The following is a 20,333-nucleotide window of genomic DNA, read 5'->3' as shown; positions in this document are numbered from 1 at the left end:
TACTATGCATTTTAATACCCGTTACTCGTAGAGTAAAAGGGTACACAAGATTCGTCGCCAAAAAATTTAAGAGGTAGAAGGAAAGAAGCAGGATCACTAGCCGAGTCGATCTGGCCATGTCTGCACGGTGAGATTTCGGAAACTAAAAGACATGGAGTTATGGGATTTTGCATGCAGATTCTTGGGCTCCCTGCCCAGCGCAAGTTTGTTTAGCAGGGTGCCACGCCCAAAATCGCTAAAACCCGTCTACCACCCACATTTTTAAATATTTGGTAAACATTTTGTTCCTTTATCAATACCCACCTACATGCCAAAAATTATTTAATCGGCCCATTCAGGGCCGTCCGGACGAGTGTCCGTCCTGCAAAGTAGAATTTCACTAAATGAAGGAAACATTTTACCAGGCTGCAAATCGGCTTTTGTTTTTTCGTCTCCTTTTAAAACTATAAATAAGAGGCACACGATAATTCGACCACGCCAGAAGAGTTAACTATCAGTCTTACTAACAGCTGATGCTCTATTTATAGTTTAAAAACACAAAATAAAAACAAGAAAGGAAGTTAACTTCGGCAAGTAAAAGTTTGTATACCCTTGCAGCTATAATTATTAAATTTAAAAATACAAAAAATGATATTCCCAATAGTATAAGATAATATGTCAAAAAACACCGAAGCTATAATTTGTTTCTTCTTATTTTCCCACCAATTTTCCGATCGTTCCTATGACAGCTGTATGATATAGTCGCCCGATTTTGATAAAATTAAATTCGAAATTCAGAACTAATTAAAAAATGTTATTTCCAAGCGTAGGAGGTTATATATTAAACAAGGAAGAACGATTTAGTCGAGTACCTCGACTATCACATACCCGTTACTCAGATAAAGGGACCAAAGGGAAATGGAGATATGCAAGCAGCAAAGCGAGATTGAAATGCGACACCTACCGGCGGTAGACAGATTTAAGCGTTGTGGGCGTTAGAGTGGGCGTGGCAGTTTCTTTTGGATCAATCGATAGGTATTGACGAGACCAATACATTTCAGTTAAAATGTTTAATCTAGCATGAAAATTGTGGGCGCCACAGGTTTGGGCGGTTTGTGGGCGTTAGAGTGGACGTGGCATATTCGCGTAATAAACTTGCGCTGCGTACAAGGCTACGGAATCTCAATCTAAGATCCCAACTCTCTATCTTTGATAGTTTCCGAGATATACACGTTCATATTTACGATTTTTTGAATTCTATGGGAGTTAAAGGGGGCGTGGCAAACTTTTTTTGGGTCAATCGATAGGTATTGACGGTATATTGATTTGAGTCAGAAGTTTGCAACGCATAAACGGAGACGTTTCCGACCCCATAAAGTATATATTTTCTTGATCAGAATGACTAGACGAGTCGATCTAGCCAAGTCCGTATGTCCGTCCGTTTCTACGCAAACTAGTCTCTCAGTTTTAAAGCTATCGGGCTGAAACTTTCCCAAAAGTCTTATTTCTTTTGCAGGTAGTATATAAGTTGGAACCAGCCGGATCGGACCACTATATCTTATAGATCCCATAGGAATAATCGGGAAAAAAAATTTAAAAACATATAACCTATTTTTTAACATATAACCTCCTAAGCTTGGAAATAACATTTTTTAATTAGTTTTGAATTTCGAATTTAATTTTATCAAAATCGGACGACTTTATCATATAGCTGCCATGGGAACGATCGAAAAATTGGTGGGAAAATAATTTGAAACAAATTATGGCTTCGGTGTTTTTCAACATATAACCTCCTACGCTTGGAAATAACATTTTTTAATTAGTTCTGAATTTTGAATTTAATTTCATCAAAATCGGACGACTATATCATATAGCTGCCATAGGAACGATAGAAAAACTGGTGGGAAAATAATATGAAACAAGTTATAGCTTCGGTGTTTTTTAACATCTAACCTCTTACGCTTGGAAATAATATTTTTTAATTAGTTCTGAATTTCGAATAGCTTCGGTGTTTTTTGACATATTATTTTTATACCCTTGCAGAGGGTATAATGATTTCAGTCAGAAGTTTGCATCGCAGTGACGGAGACGTTTCCGACCCCATAAAGTATATATATTCTTGATCAGCATCACTAGACGAGTCGATCTAGCCATGTCCGTCTGTCCGTCCGTTTCTACGCAAGCTAGTCTCTCAGTTTTAAAGCTATCGGGCTGAAACTTTTCCAAAAGTCTTATATCTTTTGCAGGTTGTATATAAGCCGGATCGGACAACTATATCTTATAGCTCCCATAGGAGTAATCGGAAAAAAAAATGTTAAAAAATTATATCTTTGGTGTTTTTTAACTTATTACCTCCTTTCCTTGGAAATAACATTTTTGAATTAGTTTTGAATTTCGAATTAAATTTTATCAAAATCGGAAGACTATATCATATAGCTGCCATAGGAACGATCGTAAAATTGGTTGTAAAATAATATGAAACAAATTATAGCTTCGGTGTTCCTTAACATATTAACCTCCTACGCTTGGAAATAACATTTTTATACCCTTGCAGAGGGTATATTGATTTCAGTCAGAAGTTTGCAACGCAGTGAAGGAGACGTTTCCGACCCCATAAAGTATATATATTCTTGATCAGCATGACTAGACGAGTCGATCTAGCCATGTCCGTCTGTCCGTCTGTCCGTCTGTCCGTCTGTCCGTCCGTTTCTACGCAAACTAGTCTCTCAGTTTTAAAGCTATCGGGCTGAAACTTTCCCAAAAGTCTTATATCTTTTGCAGGTAGTATATAAGTCGGAACCAGCCGGATCGGACAACTATATCTTATAGCTCCCATAGGAATAATCGGACAAAAAAATGAAAAAAAATTATATCTTTGGTGTTTTTTAGCATATAAACTCCTAAGCTTGGAAATAACAATTTTTAAATAATTTTGAATTTTGAATTAAATTTTATCGAAATCGGACGACTATATCATATAGCTGCCATAGGAACGATCGGAAAATTTGTGGAAAAATAATATGAAAAAAATTTTAGCTTCGGTGTTTTTCAACATATAACCTCCAACGCTTGGAAATAACATTTTTTAATTAGTTCTGAATTTCGAATTAAATTTTATCAAAATCGGACTACTATGTCATATAGCTGCCATAGGAACGATCGCAAAATTGGTAGGAAAATAATATGAAACAAATTATAGCTTCGGTGTTTTTTAACATATAACCTCCTACGCTTGGAAATAACATTTTTTAATTAGTTCTGAGTTTCGAATTTAATTTTATCAAAATCGGACGACTATATCATATAGCTGCCATAGGAACGATCGGAAAATTGGTAGGAAAATAATATGAAACAAATTATAGCTTCGGTGTTTTTTGACATATTATCTTATACTATTGGGAATATCATTTTTTGTGTTTTTAAATTTAATAATTATAGCTGCAAGGGTATATAAGCTTCGGCTTGCCGAAGCTAACTTCCTTTCTTGTTTAATTAGTTTTGAATTTCGAATTAAATTTTATCAAAATCGGAAGACTATATCATATAGCTGCCATAGGAACGATCGTAAAATTGGTTGTAAAATAATATGAAACAAATTATAGCTTCGGTGTTCCTTAACATATAACCTCCTACGCTTGGAAATAACATTTTTTAATTAGTTCTGAATTTGGAATTTAATTTTATCAAAATCGGACGACTATATCATATAGCTGCCATAGGAACGATCGGAAAATTGGTGGGAAAATAATATGAAACAAATTATAGCTTCGGTGTTCCTTAACATATAACCTCCTACGCTTGAAAATAACATTTTTTAATAAGTTCTGAATTTCGAATTAAATTTTATAAAAATCGGACGATTATATCATATAGCTGCCATAGGAACGATCGTAAAATCGGTGGGAAAATAATATGAAAAAAATTATAACTTTTTTAACATATAACCTCCTACGCTTGGAAATAACATTTTTTAATTCATTCTGAATTTCGAATTAAATTTTATCAAAATCGGACGACTATATCATATAGCTGCCATAGGGACGATCGGAAAATTGGTGGGAAAATAATAAGAAACAAATTAAGCTTCGGTGTTTTTTTTTAACATAAGACCTCTTAAGCTTGGAAATGACATTTTTTTTAATTAGTTTTGAATTTCGAATTAAGTTTTATCAAGGTCGGACGACTGTATCATATAGCTGCTATAGGAACGATCGGAAAATTGGTGGGAAAATAATATGAAACAAATTATAGCTTCGGTGATTTTTGTTATATTATCTTATACTATTGGAAATAATATTTTGTGTATTTTTAAGAATTTCGAATTATACATTTAATACAAATCGGAAGACTCTAACATATAGCTGTCAAAGAAACGGAGAGCGAAATAATGAAATATTTATTAAACCCTTGCATTTATTATTATACCCTTGCAGAGCGTATATTGATTCCAGTCAGAAGTTTGCAACGCAGTGAAGGTGACGTTTCCGACCCCATAAAGTATATATATTCTTGATCAGCATGACTAGACGAGTCGATCTAGCCATGTCCGTCTGTCCGTCTGTCCGTCCGTTTCTACGCAAACTAGTCTCTCAGTTTTAAAGCTATCGGGCTGAAACTTTGCCAAAAGTCTTATTTCTTTTGCAGGTAGTATATAAGTTGGAACCAGCCGGATCGGACCACTATATCTTATAGATCCCATAGGAATAATCGGGAAAAAAAATTTAAAAACATATAACCTATTTTTTAACATATAACCTCCTAAGCTTGGAAATAACATTTTTTAATTAGTTTTGAATTTCGAATTTAATTTTATCAAAATCGGACGACTTTATCATATAGCTGTGATGGGAACGATCGAAAAATTGGTGGGAAAATAATTTGAAACAAATTATGGCTTCGGTGTTTTTCAACATATAACCTCCTACGCTTGGAAATAACATTTTTTAATTAGATCTGAATTTCGAATTTAATTTTATTAAAATCGGACGACTATATCATATAGCAGCCATAGGAACGATCGGAAAATTGGTGGGAAAATAATTCGGTGTTTTTATACCCGTTACTCGTAGAGTAAAAGGGTATACTAGATTCGTCGGAAAGTATGTAGCAGGCAGAAGGAAGCGTTTCCGACCCCATAAAGTATATATATTCTTGATCAGCATGACTAGACGAGTCGATCTAGCCATGTCCGTATGTCCGTCTGTCCGTCCGTCTCTACGCAAACTAGTCTCTCAGTTTTAAAGCTATCGGGCTGAAACTTTCCCAAAAGTCTTATATCTTTTGCAGGTAGTATATAAGTCGGAACCAGACGGATCGGACAACTATATGTTATAGCTCCCATAGGAATAATCGAAAAAAAAAATTTTTTTTAATTATATCTTTGGTGTTTTTTTAGCTTATAACCTCCTAAGCTTGGAAATAACATTTTTTAAATAGTTTTGAATTTTGAATTAAGTTTTATCGAAATCGGACGACTATATCATATAGCTGCCATAGGAACGATCGGAAAATTGGTGCAAAAATAATAGGAAACAAATTATAGATTCGGTGTTTTTCAACGTATAATCTCCAACGCTTGGAAATAACATTTTTTAATTAGTTCTGAATTTCGAATTTAATTTTATCAAAATCGGACGACTATATCATATAGCTGCCATAGGAACGAAGGAAAATTAGTAGGAAAATAATATGAAACAAATTATAGCTTCCGTGTTTTTTGACATATTATCTTATACTATTGGAAATATCATTTTTTGTATTTTTAAATTTAATAAATAAAGCTCCAAGGGTATATATGCTTCGGCTTGCCGAAGCTAACTTCCTTTCTTGTTAACTATTGGGAATATAATGTTTTGTATTTTTAAATTTATTAATTATAACTGCAAGGGTATAAAAACTTCGACTTGCCGAAGTTAACTTTCTTTCTTGTTTGTTTTGCGTTCGCGTAAACTCGGTTGAGCGACAGTGGAGAGAAGACTATTTTCCTTGTTTCTCCTGTAATCACCGAAAGTTCTCTCTTAAGTGACTTAGAAACGATAACGCCAAACTATTCTCCGGGGCCAGATGGACACCCTGGGTGTGTTCTTAAGTTTTGTGCCCACTTTTTTCAACTTAATAACATCTTAAGCGTTTGTAGGCCAGAAATGGAGTATTGCTGAAATTGTACTTTGAACAAGAAAGAACGCTATAGTCGAGTGCCTCGACTATCAGATACCCGTTACTCAGCTAAAGGGATCAAAGGGAAATGAAAATAAGCAAGCAGCAAAGCAAGACTGAAATGCGCCACCTACCGGCGGTAGACAGATTTAAACGTTATGGGCGTTAGGGTGGGCGTGGCAAATTTTTTTTTGGGTCAATCGATAGGTATTGACGAGACCTATACAGTTCAGTTAAAATTTTGTATCTAGCATGAAAATTGTGGGCGCCACAGGCTTGGACGGTTTGTGCGCGTTAGAGTGGGCGTGGCATATTCGCGTATCAAAATAGCGCTGCGTACAAAGCTACGGAATCTAAATCTGAAATCCTGATTCTCTATCTTTGATAGTTTCCGAGATATCTACGTTCATATTTACGATTTTTTGAAGTTTGGGAGCGGTTTGTGGGCGATAAAGTGGGCGTGGCAAACTTTTTTTAGGTCAATCCGTAGGTATTGATGAGAACAATACATTTCAGTTAAAATTTTTGTTTTAGCATCAAAACTGTAGGAGCCACAGTTTTGGGCGGTTTGTGGGCGTAAAAGTGGGCGTGGCACTCTACTGAAACAAACTTGCGCTGCGTAAGAAGCTCAGGAATCTGCACGCCAAATCTCAATAGCCAAGTTCTCATAGTTTCCAAGATCTCAGCGTTCATCCGGACAGACGGACAGACGGACAGACGGACAGACGGACATGGCTAGATCGACTCGGCTAGTGATCCTGATCAAGAATATATATACTTTATGGGGTCGGAAACGCTTCCTTCTGCCTGTTACATACTTTCCGACGAATCTAGTATACCCTTTTACTCTACAAGTAACGGGTATAAAAATGTGTGCGGTCCCTACTTCTTTAGTTAAACGGCATTTGTTGTATTGTATTGTTGTCAACATTTTTGTGTTGTGTGTGCCCGGTGTAATAAACTGATTTTGTTGGTCTGCTCGCTACGAGACTCGTGCGGTTAGCTCAGTAGATTGTGTTCGTCCCACCAAATTTATATGACGTGACTGCCCGTAGATCAGTGAAAGAGCACAGAATTCAAAGGATAACAGTGGCTTTATTTACCTTTTACTTATTACAGGGGTGGGTGGCTCAGTTGGTCTCGGTGTCGTCTCGCGCTGGTTCCACTGGCTGCTGATACTGCTCGTCCTGGCTCGTCGATGATTCGTTGTTGATTCGGTGATCGCTGACACCTCCTGTATCTCGGGATGCTCGTAGTGTCACTCGCCGCTGCTCGCTCGGCGACGCGTTGACTCAAGGCCCCTTGTCGCGCCGTGGACTCGCAGAGAGATCAGCCTTGCGGGCTTAGGGAAGCGTCACCGTTCTCAGACTAGGGTGAACAAGACTTGCTCTCCAGGGCAACGCCTTTCGAGACAACACCTGTCCCTTGCTCTGTTCCGGACGGTCCCGCTAGGTTCTTGCTTAGTTCGCGCTGACAGTCAGGCTAACGCCAGGAAGCTGCCTAGCCGTTCACTTTGCTTTACGCCTAGCGCAGATGAACGTTCCTCCCGGCTGCACCCTAAAGCTTGACGTCCGCGACGTTCCTGCGCTCCCCATTGAGCTCCGCGCGGCGATGGTGACGTGGCTGCCGGTAATGTCTGCTGGCGTCGCTGCCGATGTCCTCCGCACTGTTTCTTAGCTTGCGTGCCCTTGGGCAACCGCCGTTCCGGGACTTGCTGAACCGCTGGGCTTCTCCAGGACAACGTCTCTTGAAGGCCTCAACCGGTCGACTGCTCGCCCTTTCTGGCTGGAAGTGTGGTTCTTTGGCACTCGGGATTTTGTTCGGTTGCTGTTTCGGGACTTACCCGGTTATATCTGGGCTCTCCAGGACAACGCCTCTTAAACCCACAAATCGATCGACCGCTCGTCCTTCGCGCCAGGTCTTGCTCAGTCGGGCATGGCACACTGGATCTAGACAACTTTCCCCTCAAGTTCACGGTTCCTTGTCATAGGACTTTTTTGCTCGACTCTGACGGACCCGCCGGGCGATGTGCCAGGGTGTGGTCGCGACAAAGTAAGAAACAAACCGCCTTTACTTAGTCGTGTGTCCTCTGGACCTCAGCTACCTGTGTCTCAATTCGAAAAATCCTGATGACCCAATCCCGAACGTCTCGACGTAGGGATCTTGCTCCTTTTAGGCTTCCCACGGCGCTGCTTACGACGACTTGACTTGTTGTTGTTGACTTGTTGTTCTCGTGCTGCTGGTTGACTCGGTTCTTTGATAACTGACTGATCTTGTTAGATTGACTCCTCGTGATCGACTGATCCAGCTCCCAAAGCTCTGCGGCCTTATATAGGGCATCCGGGAACCGTTATTTCCCTTTTGCGCACGGCCCTCTGGTACTCTCCACTCCAGGTCCAAAGTCCATGGATCCAGTTTGGCCTCTTTGTCCTAGACCCACGGCTACCATCTGGAGTCCGATGACTATCGCTAGACTAGCGTTATCCTGCTGAGATGTGGCACTTCTTCTCCTGGTTCAAAGTCCATGGCAGAGTCCAAAGTCCGGAGCGTTCCGTTATTTCCTTTTGCACACGGCACATTCACTCTGCCATCGAAGTTTTCACTCTCTCTCCCTACAACCTCTAGTTCTCCAAACACTCTTTCTCCAAACTCTCTTTCTCCAACTTCTCTTTCTCCAAACTCTCTTTCTCCCAATTATCTTTCTCCAAACTCTCATATGCCATGCCGTTACTACGCGCTAATTCGCCGCGTATCTGATAGCGGGCATTTAGCCATGTATAATTGCCGCTACAATTTGTGGGGAGTTCACTTTAACTAAAGAATCAAAGGTCCCACAAATATTATGATGATGGTTCACTGTTAAAGGCATAAGTTCAAAGTACCGGTTCAGCTATATTCTGGTTCTGGACTGCGATTGGGTTAGCGCTGCTGTTGGGCCGTAACAAGTGCTTAAAAATTTGGTACATTGAATTTTGTTATATTAATAATCTTTATTATCACAAAACATAACAAAATTAAAGTTCAACTTAACAATAATAGATTTTAGGAGAATTATTTATAGAGGGGAAAAGTTATGTGTCAGTCCACAAATCCGCAAGCCCAGACATTCAACGAAACACAATTAGCCAGAAAGTATTGGAGTTATTGAACTCTTCAAATACACGACTTTGAAATAAATAAAACCTCTTATAAAATATGAAGCATCCGGTTGGCATCCGGCAAAGGCATCGTCACCTATTCCAATTGACGACGTCAGTGCAAAACACAATGTAGGACACATGAAGGTAGAATAAGTCTAATCAGCAAATTATGAAAACCATATTGAAGTCAAAGTAAATATATCAACACAAACATAACGTAACACACTTGTACGCATAAGAAGCAATCTATGTAGAGCTTTAATATTTTACATTTGAATAGAGAAAAGTCCGTTGATTGTTGCCTCTGCATTCTGTACGTCCTGTTATTAGTAACGTTGAAGAATTAAGACATCGTCGAACTTTTTTGAAGTGTGAAACTATCGAAGTAGATATCACAAGATCACACAAATTACTTCGACCATCACAGTGATGAAGAATTTGATAAAAGCTTTCGCTTGTGCAAGAGCACGTTACTACTCGTAGTTAATTTGCAAAAGATTATTGTGAGACTTGAATCCAAAGTAAAGAAATAAGTCTATTTCAAGGTAACGATAATTCATCCATGGATTAGCTTATAATAACAATAGGCTTTTATGTAAGCGAAATTTGTATACCCTTGCAGAGAGAATAATTAAAACGCACCTTGAGTTCACAGTATTATTCACAATATATTTCGACAATATTATCTTTCTTTCGCCGAATATCAACGTAAGATAGTTTACACTAAAACTATTATATCTGACGAACGGAATACACGATTTACATAAACCAAAAGCAGGTACTAAATTCGTCGGAAAGTATGTAACAGGCAGAAGGAAGCGTTTCCGACCCCATAAAGTACCCTTCAGTTCCAAAAAAAAAAGTTTCACTTGTGAATCACCTTGAGAATCACGTGGGACATGTCCTCTTGCACAAGTGAAGAACAAGTGACGCTCCATATAGAAAATCAGAATTTTTCCTGAGTTTTCAATTATGAAAATATATAATTTAAAATACATACATATTTAATTTCATTTTAATTAGATGGTATTATTGAAATTTTCAAAAATTGGATAATTATTATTTCTGTATTTTTGTTTCGTAAGCTTATTTTTAACGTTAGTCACCGTCGTTCTTAAACCTTTGTCCGGGTCCTCTGAATCCTTGGCCAACGCTCCTGAAAAAACATATGTTTAAAAAATGCGTTTTATTTGTTTATTTGTATATTTACCTTTTATAGCTGTGTTTAACCCTTTGCAGGATTTTTATTGGCACAAAACATTTCGTCGTCCACTTTCGGCTAACGGAACCCATTGAATACTTTCAAAATATACGTACTTTAAACTAAGATCAATGCACAACATCTAAAACTTAACGTAGCACTTACCTGACTTTATTATATTAACTTAAAGAGACGACTAAAGTAACTCTGCTGCGCACAATTAAAATGGATGCTTCCTTTTCAATCACTCAAACAGAATGCACCAAGTCTTCTCACCCCTTTACTTGATTTCTTTCTTTCTTCGCTAGCCGAACATAACGCAGACGCAAAAAAAAAAACGGACCGGCCGAAATTTGTCTTTGCGAGCGCGAAGTGCAGGCAGATTATAAGATAAGAAAGAGAGGGTAATATCCGAATATCTGCCTCTCTTTGTTGCACGATCGTTTTCGTGGGCAGTCTTCTACGCTGCGCCGACTGCTCTGCTGACGTCAACAGCGGCACAGCGTTTTAGGCACAAAAAAAAAACAAAAAAAGCTTTTTGCCTTGAGCCATGTCACCGCGTCCCTACTGCAGAACTGAAGGGTATATATATTCTTAATCAGGATCACTAGCCGAGTCGATCTAGCCATGTCCGTCTGTCCGTCCGTCCGGATGAACGCTGAGATTTCGGAAACTGTAAGAGCTAGGCTATTGAGATTTGGCATGCAGATTCCTGAGTTTCTTACGCAGCTCAAAAAAAGTTTTCCACGCCCACTTTAACGCCCACAAACTTCAAAAAATCGTAAGTATGAACGTGGATATCTCGGAAACTATCAAAGATAGAGAATTGAGAGTTTGTCACGCGAATATGCCACGCCCACTCTAACGCCCACAAACCGCCCAAATCTGTGGCGCCCACAAAGTTTGGCACGCCCACTCTAACGCCCACCTACCGCCCAAACCTGTGGGGACTACAATTTTCATGCTAGAAAAAAATTTTTGCTGAAATGTATTAGTCTCGTCAATACCTATCGATTGACCAAGAAAAACGTTTGCCACGCCCACTCTAACGCCCAAAACGCCTTAATCTGTCTACCGCCCATATAACCATATATTGATATCAGGGGTAGGTGGCGCATTTCAGTCTCGCTTTGCTCCTTGCATATCTCCATTTCCCTTTTGTCCCTCTACCTGAGTAACGGGTATTTGATAGTCGAGGTACTCGACTATATCGTTCTTCCGTGTTTTATATCTTTTTGGGGTCCTGGAAATGTTTAATGGTGTTCAACAACTCGATGTAAAAAATATTAGTTTTTGCACTTTTGGAAATGATAAATATACTTTGTAACATGTTTTTATTCGGCACAGTGCAAGGGAAACCACCCATAGGATGCTCAATGAGCATTGCTCATATATTGTCCTGCAGTGCCGAATAGAAAAATGTTAATGTCTATTTATTTAGTAAAATGTATAAGCATTTTGCGGCACAAATTTAATATTTAAAGTTTTGTAAGTTTTAATGGTCGATCGTGAATTTTTTTTTGTTGATTTAACAGTTTTTACTTTATTACTAATTTGTCTTTATAAAATGATTTGAAAATATTAACCAAAATATGTACGATTTTCTTCGGTTTCCGCGGATCTCAGACTACTGAGTTTGCAGCGGCTCGATCGGTGAAAAAGTAAAACCCAGGAAAAATCGATGTTCATTAACAGTAGAATGTGAGGAACGGAAACCCGGGAGAGCTGTTGGCATATTAAGCGACGAACATGTTATCATTTAATCACTTGAAATAAATATGTTTACCAGTTGTGACTAGCGCTGTAATTTAAAAGTTTTAGAACATGTAGCATTAGGAAGCCTAAAACAATAAATAATAAAATAAAATAAATATGAACTTACTTAGGACTAGCTTCGAGCAAGAGCTTTAGAGCGGTTCGGAGACTAAAGGGGTAGAGTTGGAGAGGGAATTGGAGATAAAGCGAGTGGGGATCCCTGCAGTTTGAGCGAGCGAAATGAGTACATCTGTCAAAGTTGCCGTTTTTTTGGCGCTAACAAAAGGGTCACAACCGTAGAGGATGGATTTTTTGGCAGACTCGGCATTGGTGGATGGAATACCTCTGGATCGTCCCTGGATATCGAACCCAATATTGAATTGGCACATGGCGGCATTGCTAAAAAGTAGTCACTAACCTTAACCATTTCTCATGTCTTTGGAATTTGACGACAAAGTAAAGATTCAATAATGTTTCACAATTTCTCTGATGGAAAACTGCCTCTAAAAAAAACATCTTATATGGAAGTAATTTTTCATTTTCTTGGAATCTATTGTCCACTGTATGTTTTAGTTTCGGTATAACGCGATTTTATGAGAATATTTGATTGGACTTCCTCTAGCAATAAATTGGTTTTTTTTTTAGTTTTAGTTTTTGCTCCTATATGTTATCAAATTTAAAATCAAGGCTATCTTTGAAATGCGAGTAAAAATGTTTATTTAAATCTTCAGAATAAAACATGAAAAATCCGCAAACATAACCAAACTGATTTGGAGATTAGTCTGTATTAAAAATTTTATATTCTGAAGACGATATACTTGTTTAATCGGATTCTATAGGTTGCCATGACTTATTTTAAAATTGACAAAATACATGAGAATAAAACAAGAAAGGAAGTTAACTTCGGTAAGCCGAAGTTTGTATACCCTTGCAGTTATATTTATTAAATTTAAAAAATACAAAAAATGATATTCCCAATAGTATAAGATAATATGTCCCACCAATTTTCCGATCGTTCCTATGGCAGCTATATGATATATTCCTCCGATTTTGATAAAATTAAATACGGACATGGCTGATCGACTCGTCTAGTGATGCTGATCAAGAATATATATAATTTATGGGGTCGGAAACATCTCCTTCACTGCGTTGCAAACTTCTGACTGAAATCATAATACCCTTTTGCAAGGGTATGAATAAAATAAATGCAAGGATATAATAATTATTTCTCTGACCGCTTCTTTGACAGCTATATGTTACAGTCGTCCGATTTTTATTAAATTGAAGCAGAAATTCTTAAAAATACACAAAACGTTATTCCCAATAGTATAAGATAATATGTTAAAAAACACCAAAGCTATAATTTGTTTCATATTATTTTCCCACCAATTTTCCTATCGTTCCTATGGCAGCTATATGATATAGTCGTCCGATTTTGATAAAAATAAATTCGAAATTCAGAATTATATTATATGTTGAAAAACACCGAAGCTATAATTTGTTTCATATTATTTTACCACCGATTTTACGATCGTTCCTATGGCAGCTATATGATATAGTCGTCCGATTTTGATAAAATTAAATTCGAAATTTAGAACTAATTAAAAAATGTTATTTCCAAGCGTAGGAGGTTATTAAACAAGGAAGAACGCTGTTGTCGAGTACCTCGACTATCAGATACCCGTTACTCAGCTAAAGGGACCAAAGAGAAATGGAGATATGCAAGCAGCAAAGCGAGATTGAAATGCGCCACCTACCGGCGGTAGACAGACTTGAGCGTTATGGGCGTTAGAGTGGGCGTGGCAACATTTTTTTTGTATCAATCGATAGGTATTGACGAGACCAATACATTTCAGTTAAAATGACATGGCTAGATCGACTCGGCTAGTGATCCTGATCAAGAATATATATACTTTATGGGGTCGGAAACGCTTCCTTCTGCCTGTTACATACTTTCCGACGAATCTAGTATACCCTTTTACTCTACGAGTAACGGGTATAATAAGACTCGTCTAGTCATGCTGATCGAGAATATATATACTTTATGGGGTCGGAAACTGCGTTGCAAACTTCTGACTACCGACTGCAAGGGTATAAAAACATCAAAGATATAATTTTTTAATTTTAAATATAAGATATAGTTGTCCGATCCGGCTGGTTCCGACTTATATACTACCTACAAAAGAAACAAGACTTTTTGGGAAGTTTCAGCCCGATAGCTTTAAAACTGAGAGACTAGTTTGCGTAGAAACGGACGGACAGACGGACATGGCTAGATCGACTCCTCTACTCATGCTGATCAAGAATATATATACCTTATGGGGTCGGAAACGTCTCTTTCACTGCGTTGCAAACTTCTGACTGAAATCATTATACCCTCTGCAAGGGTATAAAAATGGTTTTGTTGCTACATCAAATAGACAATAGATTCCAAGAAAAATAAAAATTTCTTCCATTTAAGATTTTTTTTTAGGGGTTTGGATCATAGAAATTATTAAAAACTTAGGGTAAGTCCAATTGGATAGGCCACATAATTTAAAATGTCGGCAAACATCGGTTTTTATTTTTACCTATACCGCGAAATTTGTAGTTGATGAAACACAAGTTTGTATGAGGCTTTTACTCAGGAGGATTCAATTATCATGGAACTCGAAATGGTTCATGGAAATTTTACCTGCGTACCAGTGTACGTACCAAATTTAGCTTTGCTTTTTAACCGAACCCTTTACCGTCTTTACCGTGAATAAGAAATCCCAACACTATAGGGCATAGTTTCAGAGATCACTGCGTTCACACGGAGATATGTACAGACGGATAGACGGACATGGGTAAATCGACTCGGCTAGTGATTCTGATCAACATATGTATATACTGTGTAGAGTTGTAAATGCATCCTTCTAACTTTTACATACTTTCCAACTCTTTTACTTTACATCTAAAGAGTTCAAAATCTATACCCCCTTAGAAAAAAAAGAAAACATGATCAAAAACAATGAAGACATTTTTATTCCGATTCATGTTTTCCGATCCCCATTATATTTTACTTTCAATAAAAATAAAACTTTTGTAAAAGATGTACGTAGATAGCTTTAAACTGAAAACCCCATTTGAAGGGGCCAAAAATATAGAATTTTCCAATCGTTTTTTTCAAAAACTGTTAAATTAATGTATAAAAATGAATAGGAATTGCATTTTTTGGGTCTGGCTAGTGTTGCCCACCCGTAAAACATAATAAAACTGAATAAAATGTATTAAAAAAATTGTTGATACTGACTTTGTCATTTTTTATACATGGTGTGAACCACATTTTCATAAAAACTTCAGTAACCAGTTTTTGTATGCCGTCTTCGTCATTTACACGTCGTATCATTTTAACACAAATTTCAGGAATTTTTGCAAAATTCGGATATTCTATACAAATATCACGTAAAATTTTAATCACTCTTTTTCGAACGGAAACTCCAGTGTCCTAGAAATAAATAATATTTGATCGATGTTTTAAAATTGTTTGTTTTTGATGTCTCTTACCAAAATTCGAGTAGACAGCATATCGTAATACTGATCGATTAATTCTTGATTGCTGAGAACAAACTTTCCCACCAAATCGACCGCAGCTTCTCGTACTGAAATAGCTGTATCTAGGAATTTCTGATTTACTCCCATTTGCATGTCTTTCCGTTTCAGTACCAACGGGTCAACTTCCACAATGTTTGCAAGGCATTTCATTGCGCGAGTCCGTACTGCTATTGAGGGTTCACTGTACCATATTAAGAACTTAGAATTAGTTCAGCTGTAAGAAGAGCACTTCAATTTATACTCACTTAACGACTAAAATAATTTTTTTTAAGCATCCATCGAATGATTGACTGAAAGGCCGTTTAGTAGCTAGGTACTGCGCTATGAGCTGTGCATTATTATAATCTATGTATGTTTTTATGTGCTGATTGGATGAGTGGTTTTGCTCGCCAGAAACGGAAAATGGCTTAATTTTGTTAATTAAATATTGCTTTCTTGCCTCTAAAGCATTAAATACTTCAATATTTAGCTCAAAATCAGTATTGTCAATGTAGGGATTTCCAATTTTTTTTATATCTTCAGTATCAATTTCTTCACACGATCCAGAATCTGAAGTATCTAAATATTCACCTTAAAAAAATGAAACAATTTATGTTTAATTTGCATGTTATTTTAAAGAGAAAGTAATAGAGAGAGTGGCCTAGGTATACTTAAGAATAAGGCCAACGGTCCTAAGTTGTTTAAACTACCGCCATAGCTGCAACATTTAAAATATTTTATTAAACTTCTAAATTTAATAAATGAATTTGAAAAAAATCCATTTGATCCACTGTTTCAGGGATATATTTATACCCTTGCAGAGGGTATATTGATTTCAGTCACAAGTTTGCAACGCAGTGAAGGAGACGTTTCCGACCCCATAAAGTATATATATTCTTGATCAGCATGACTAGACGAGTCGATCTAGCCATGTCCGTCTGTCCGTCTGTCCGTCCGTTTCTACGCAAACTAGTCTCTCAGTTTTAAAGCTATCGGGCTGAAACTTTCCCAAAAGTCTTATATCTTTTGCAGGTAGTATATAAGTCGGAACCAGCCGGATCGGACAACTATATCTTATAGCTCCCATAGGAATAATCGGACAAAAAAAATAAAAAAAATTATATCTTTGGTGTTTTTTAGCATATAACCTCCTAAGCTTGGAAATAACATTTTTTAATTAGTTCTGAATTTTGAATTTAATTTTATCGAAATCGGGCGACTATATCATATAGCTGCCACAGGAACGATCGGAAAATTTGTGGAAAAATAATATGAAACAAATTATAGCTTCGGTGTTTTCAAACATATAACCTCCAACGCTTGGAAAAAACATTTTTTAATTAGTTCTGAATTTCGAATTTATTTTTATCAAAATCAGACGACTATATCATATAGCTGCCATAGGAACGATCGGAAAAATGGTAGGAAAATAATATGAAACAAATTATAGCTTCGGTGTTTTTTAACATATAACCTCCTACGCTTGGAAATAACATTTTTTAATTAGTTCTGAACTTCGAATTTAATTTTATCAAAATCGGACGACTATATCATATAGCTGCCATAGGAACGATCGGAAAATTGGTAGGAAAATAATATGAAACAAATTATAGCTTCGGTGTTTTTTTGACATATTATCTTATACTATTGGGAATTTCATTTTTTGTGTTTTTAAATTAAATAAATATAGCTGCAAGGGTATATAAGCTTCGGCTTGCCGAAGCTAACTTCCTTTCTTGTTTTTTTGTATAATAATATAATATAAATTTAAAAATCAAGAGAGGAAGCTATAGTCGAGGGACTCGACTATTATATACCAATTTGATTTATTAACTAATGGTCCGATTGCACCAACTTTTGGCAAGTCAAATAGATATTGACAAAAAAAATTAAATTTACGTGGCACTGTGCTGAACCAAACATGGACTTTATAGGCACTACTAGAATCTAAATGTCAAATTTTTACTCATTAGCTTAAAAAACAAGAAAGGAATTTAACTGCGGAAAGCCGAAGATTGTATACCCTTGTAGTTATTAGAAATAATCAGTGTAAGTAGCACCATGTTGAATTTTTCAGGATTGTTGCTAGAGCGGATGGGGCGTTTCGGTTAGTGATCTTGATCAAACATGTATACTTTATAAGGCCAGAAACGCTGCCATCTTCTACCTGTTACATACTTTCAGATATTGTGAATATGACAATCCCTAGTAGAAACAATACCTGCTTCCATGTATATGCACTACTATGGGATTATTTCTTATGAAATATGACAATTAGTTTAATTTTAATAATTAACAGATTATTTATCACTTCGAAAATTTATTTAAAATAAATAACATTTAAAGAAAGATTTTTTCTATTTCCATAAATAATTTCCAAAAACTAAAACAAAAAAATTATTTTAAAAAAAAAATTATAATTGCCGTTAAAAGGGAAAGTATGCTGAATAAGTACAGTTTTGGGGATGCATTAGAATTCCTTAAAGAACGGCTTACCAAACAGCAGAAAAATACATCATATTCCTTGAAAGTGTCAACAAAGCAAAATGAATTGATCGGGGCGAGAGCGTTCTTTTGGCCACTGCTTGGAAGGACCTGCTCATTTGTTCCACATCCAAGTTATTGAATGTACACGTACAAGTTTCTGTTTTATTGCTGCTTCGTTAAAATCAATTATGTAGCTAGTATAGGTCCAATTATGTAATACACTAACAGACAATATGTACTTATACTTTTTGGAGGATCCTGTTTAAAAATTTAAAATACAGTTCGAAAAATAAAAAAATGAATATGAAAAACTGCTTGTTTTCGGCCAATAACCGTTGTACTCCCTAACCTGTGCAAATTTGACAAAAGTTAAACGTTAAAAGTTCCTGGGGTCGATTAAGAAACCTCTTTTTGTCCTAAAAAACTTTATCTTAAACTTTTTTTCATGGGAGGAACATATATTTTACTGGCAAAATAAACATTTGCATTTGCATGTGTCAATGAAGTATTCGGTTGCACTTCATTCTTAATTTAATTTAACCCACGTGAAGAATAATGCAAATTACAAATTATTGCATAAAAGAATCCCTGGCATAGAAAGACATCGCACTTGAAGAAGATGACTTATATAAGAAACAAATAGCAGTCTAATAAGAAGGCTTACTCGCTTAGCGAAATGGTATGGGGGGAACGACTTTGGGGTTCCTCCTTTTTAATAATAATTAATAATTGTGATTAAAATTAAAATAATAATAATAAAAAACAAGAAAGGGAGTTAGCTTCGGCAAGCCGAAGTTTGTATACCCTTGCAGCTATAATTATTAAATTTAAAAATACAAAAAATGATATTCCCAATAGTATAAGATAATATGTCAAAAAGCACCGAAGCTATAATTTGTTTCATATTATTTTCCCACCAATTTTCGGATCGTTCCTATGGCAGCTTTATGATATAATCGTCCGATTTTGATAAAATTAAATTCGAAATTCAAAACTAATTAAAAAATGTTATTTCCAAGCTCAGGAGGTTATATGTTAAAAAACACCAAAGATATAATTATACCCGTTACTCGTAGAGTAAAAGGGTATACTAGATTCGTCGGAAAGTATGTAACAGGCAGAAAGAAGCGACCCCATAAAGTATATATATTCTTGATCAGGATCACTAGCCGAGTCGATCTAGCCATGTCCGTCTGTCCGCCTGTCCGTCCGTTTCTACGCAAACTAGTCTCTCAGTTTTAAAGCCATCGGGCTAAAACTGTCCCAAAAGTCTTATATCTTTTGCAGGTAGTATATAAGTCGGAACCAGCCGGATCGGACAACTAAATCTTATAGCTCCCATAGAAATAATCGGAAAAAAAATTAAATAAATTATTTCTTTGGTGTTTTTTAACAAATAAACTCCTACGTTTGGAAATAACATTTTTTAATTAGTTCTGAATTTTTAATTTAATTTTATCAAAATCGGACGACTTTATCATATAGCTGCCATAGGAACGATCGGAAAATTGGTGGAAAAATAATATGAAACAAATTATAGCTTCGATGTTTTTAAACATATAACCTCCTGCAATTGGAAATACAAATTTTTTATTAGTTCCAATTTTGAATTTAATTTTATCAAAATCGGACGACTGTCATATAGCTGCCATAGAAACGATCGGAAATTGGTAGGAAAATAATATGAAACAAATTATAGCTTCGGGGTTTTTTAACATATAACTTCCTACGCTTGGAAATAACATTTTCTAATTAGATCTGAATTTCGAATATAATTTTATTAAAATCGGACGACTATATCATACAGCTGCCATAGGAACGATCGGAAAATTGGTGGGAAAATAATATGAAACAAATTATAGCTTCGGTGTTTTTTAACATTTTTGTTTGTTTGTTGTTTCTGTTTTCACTTATACGCTACCCAGCCGCAAGAGGCGCTATAGGCTAGTTGGCGCTTAATAACCGTTACTCGTTGAGTAAAAGGGTATACTAACAGGTAGAAGGAAGCGTTCCGACCCCATAAAGTTTATGTTCTCTTGATCAGCATCACTAGCCGAGTC

General features: G+C 36.4%; 1 protein-coding gene across 9 annotated transcripts in view; it reads right to left on the bottom strand.

Moving 5' to 3' along the window:
- Positions 1 to 20,333, bottom strand: part of LOC119562545 (nipped-B protein) — a 265,532-nt gene that overhangs the window by 83,571 nt on the left and 161,628 nt on the right. For all 9 annotated transcript variants that reach the window (XM_037875745.1, XM_037875741.1, XM_037875740.1 and 6 more), the window contains 3 exons: positions 16,053 to 16,377; positions 15,760 to 15,988; positions 15,506 to 15,700 (listed from right to left, as the gene is read on the bottom strand). In XM_037875745.1, coding sequence (XP_037731673.1) covers positions 15,506 to 15,700; positions 15,760 to 15,988; positions 16,053 to 16,377 — 749 coding nt within the window. The remainder of the gene's footprint in view (positions 1 to 15,505; positions 15,701 to 15,759; positions 15,989 to 16,052; positions 16,378 to 20,333) is intronic.

Source organism: Drosophila subpulchrella, unplaced genomic scaffold (genome assembly GCF_014743375.2).
Source record: "Drosophila subpulchrella strain 33 F10 #4 breed RU33 unplaced genomic scaffold, RU_Dsub_v1.1 Primary Assembly Seq57, whole genome shotgun sequence".
In the NCBI taxonomy this organism is placed as follows: domain Eukaryota; kingdom Metazoa; phylum Arthropoda; class Insecta; order Diptera; family Drosophilidae; genus Drosophila; species Drosophila subpulchrella.
This window is presented reverse-complemented; position numbering and strand designations above follow the sequence as displayed.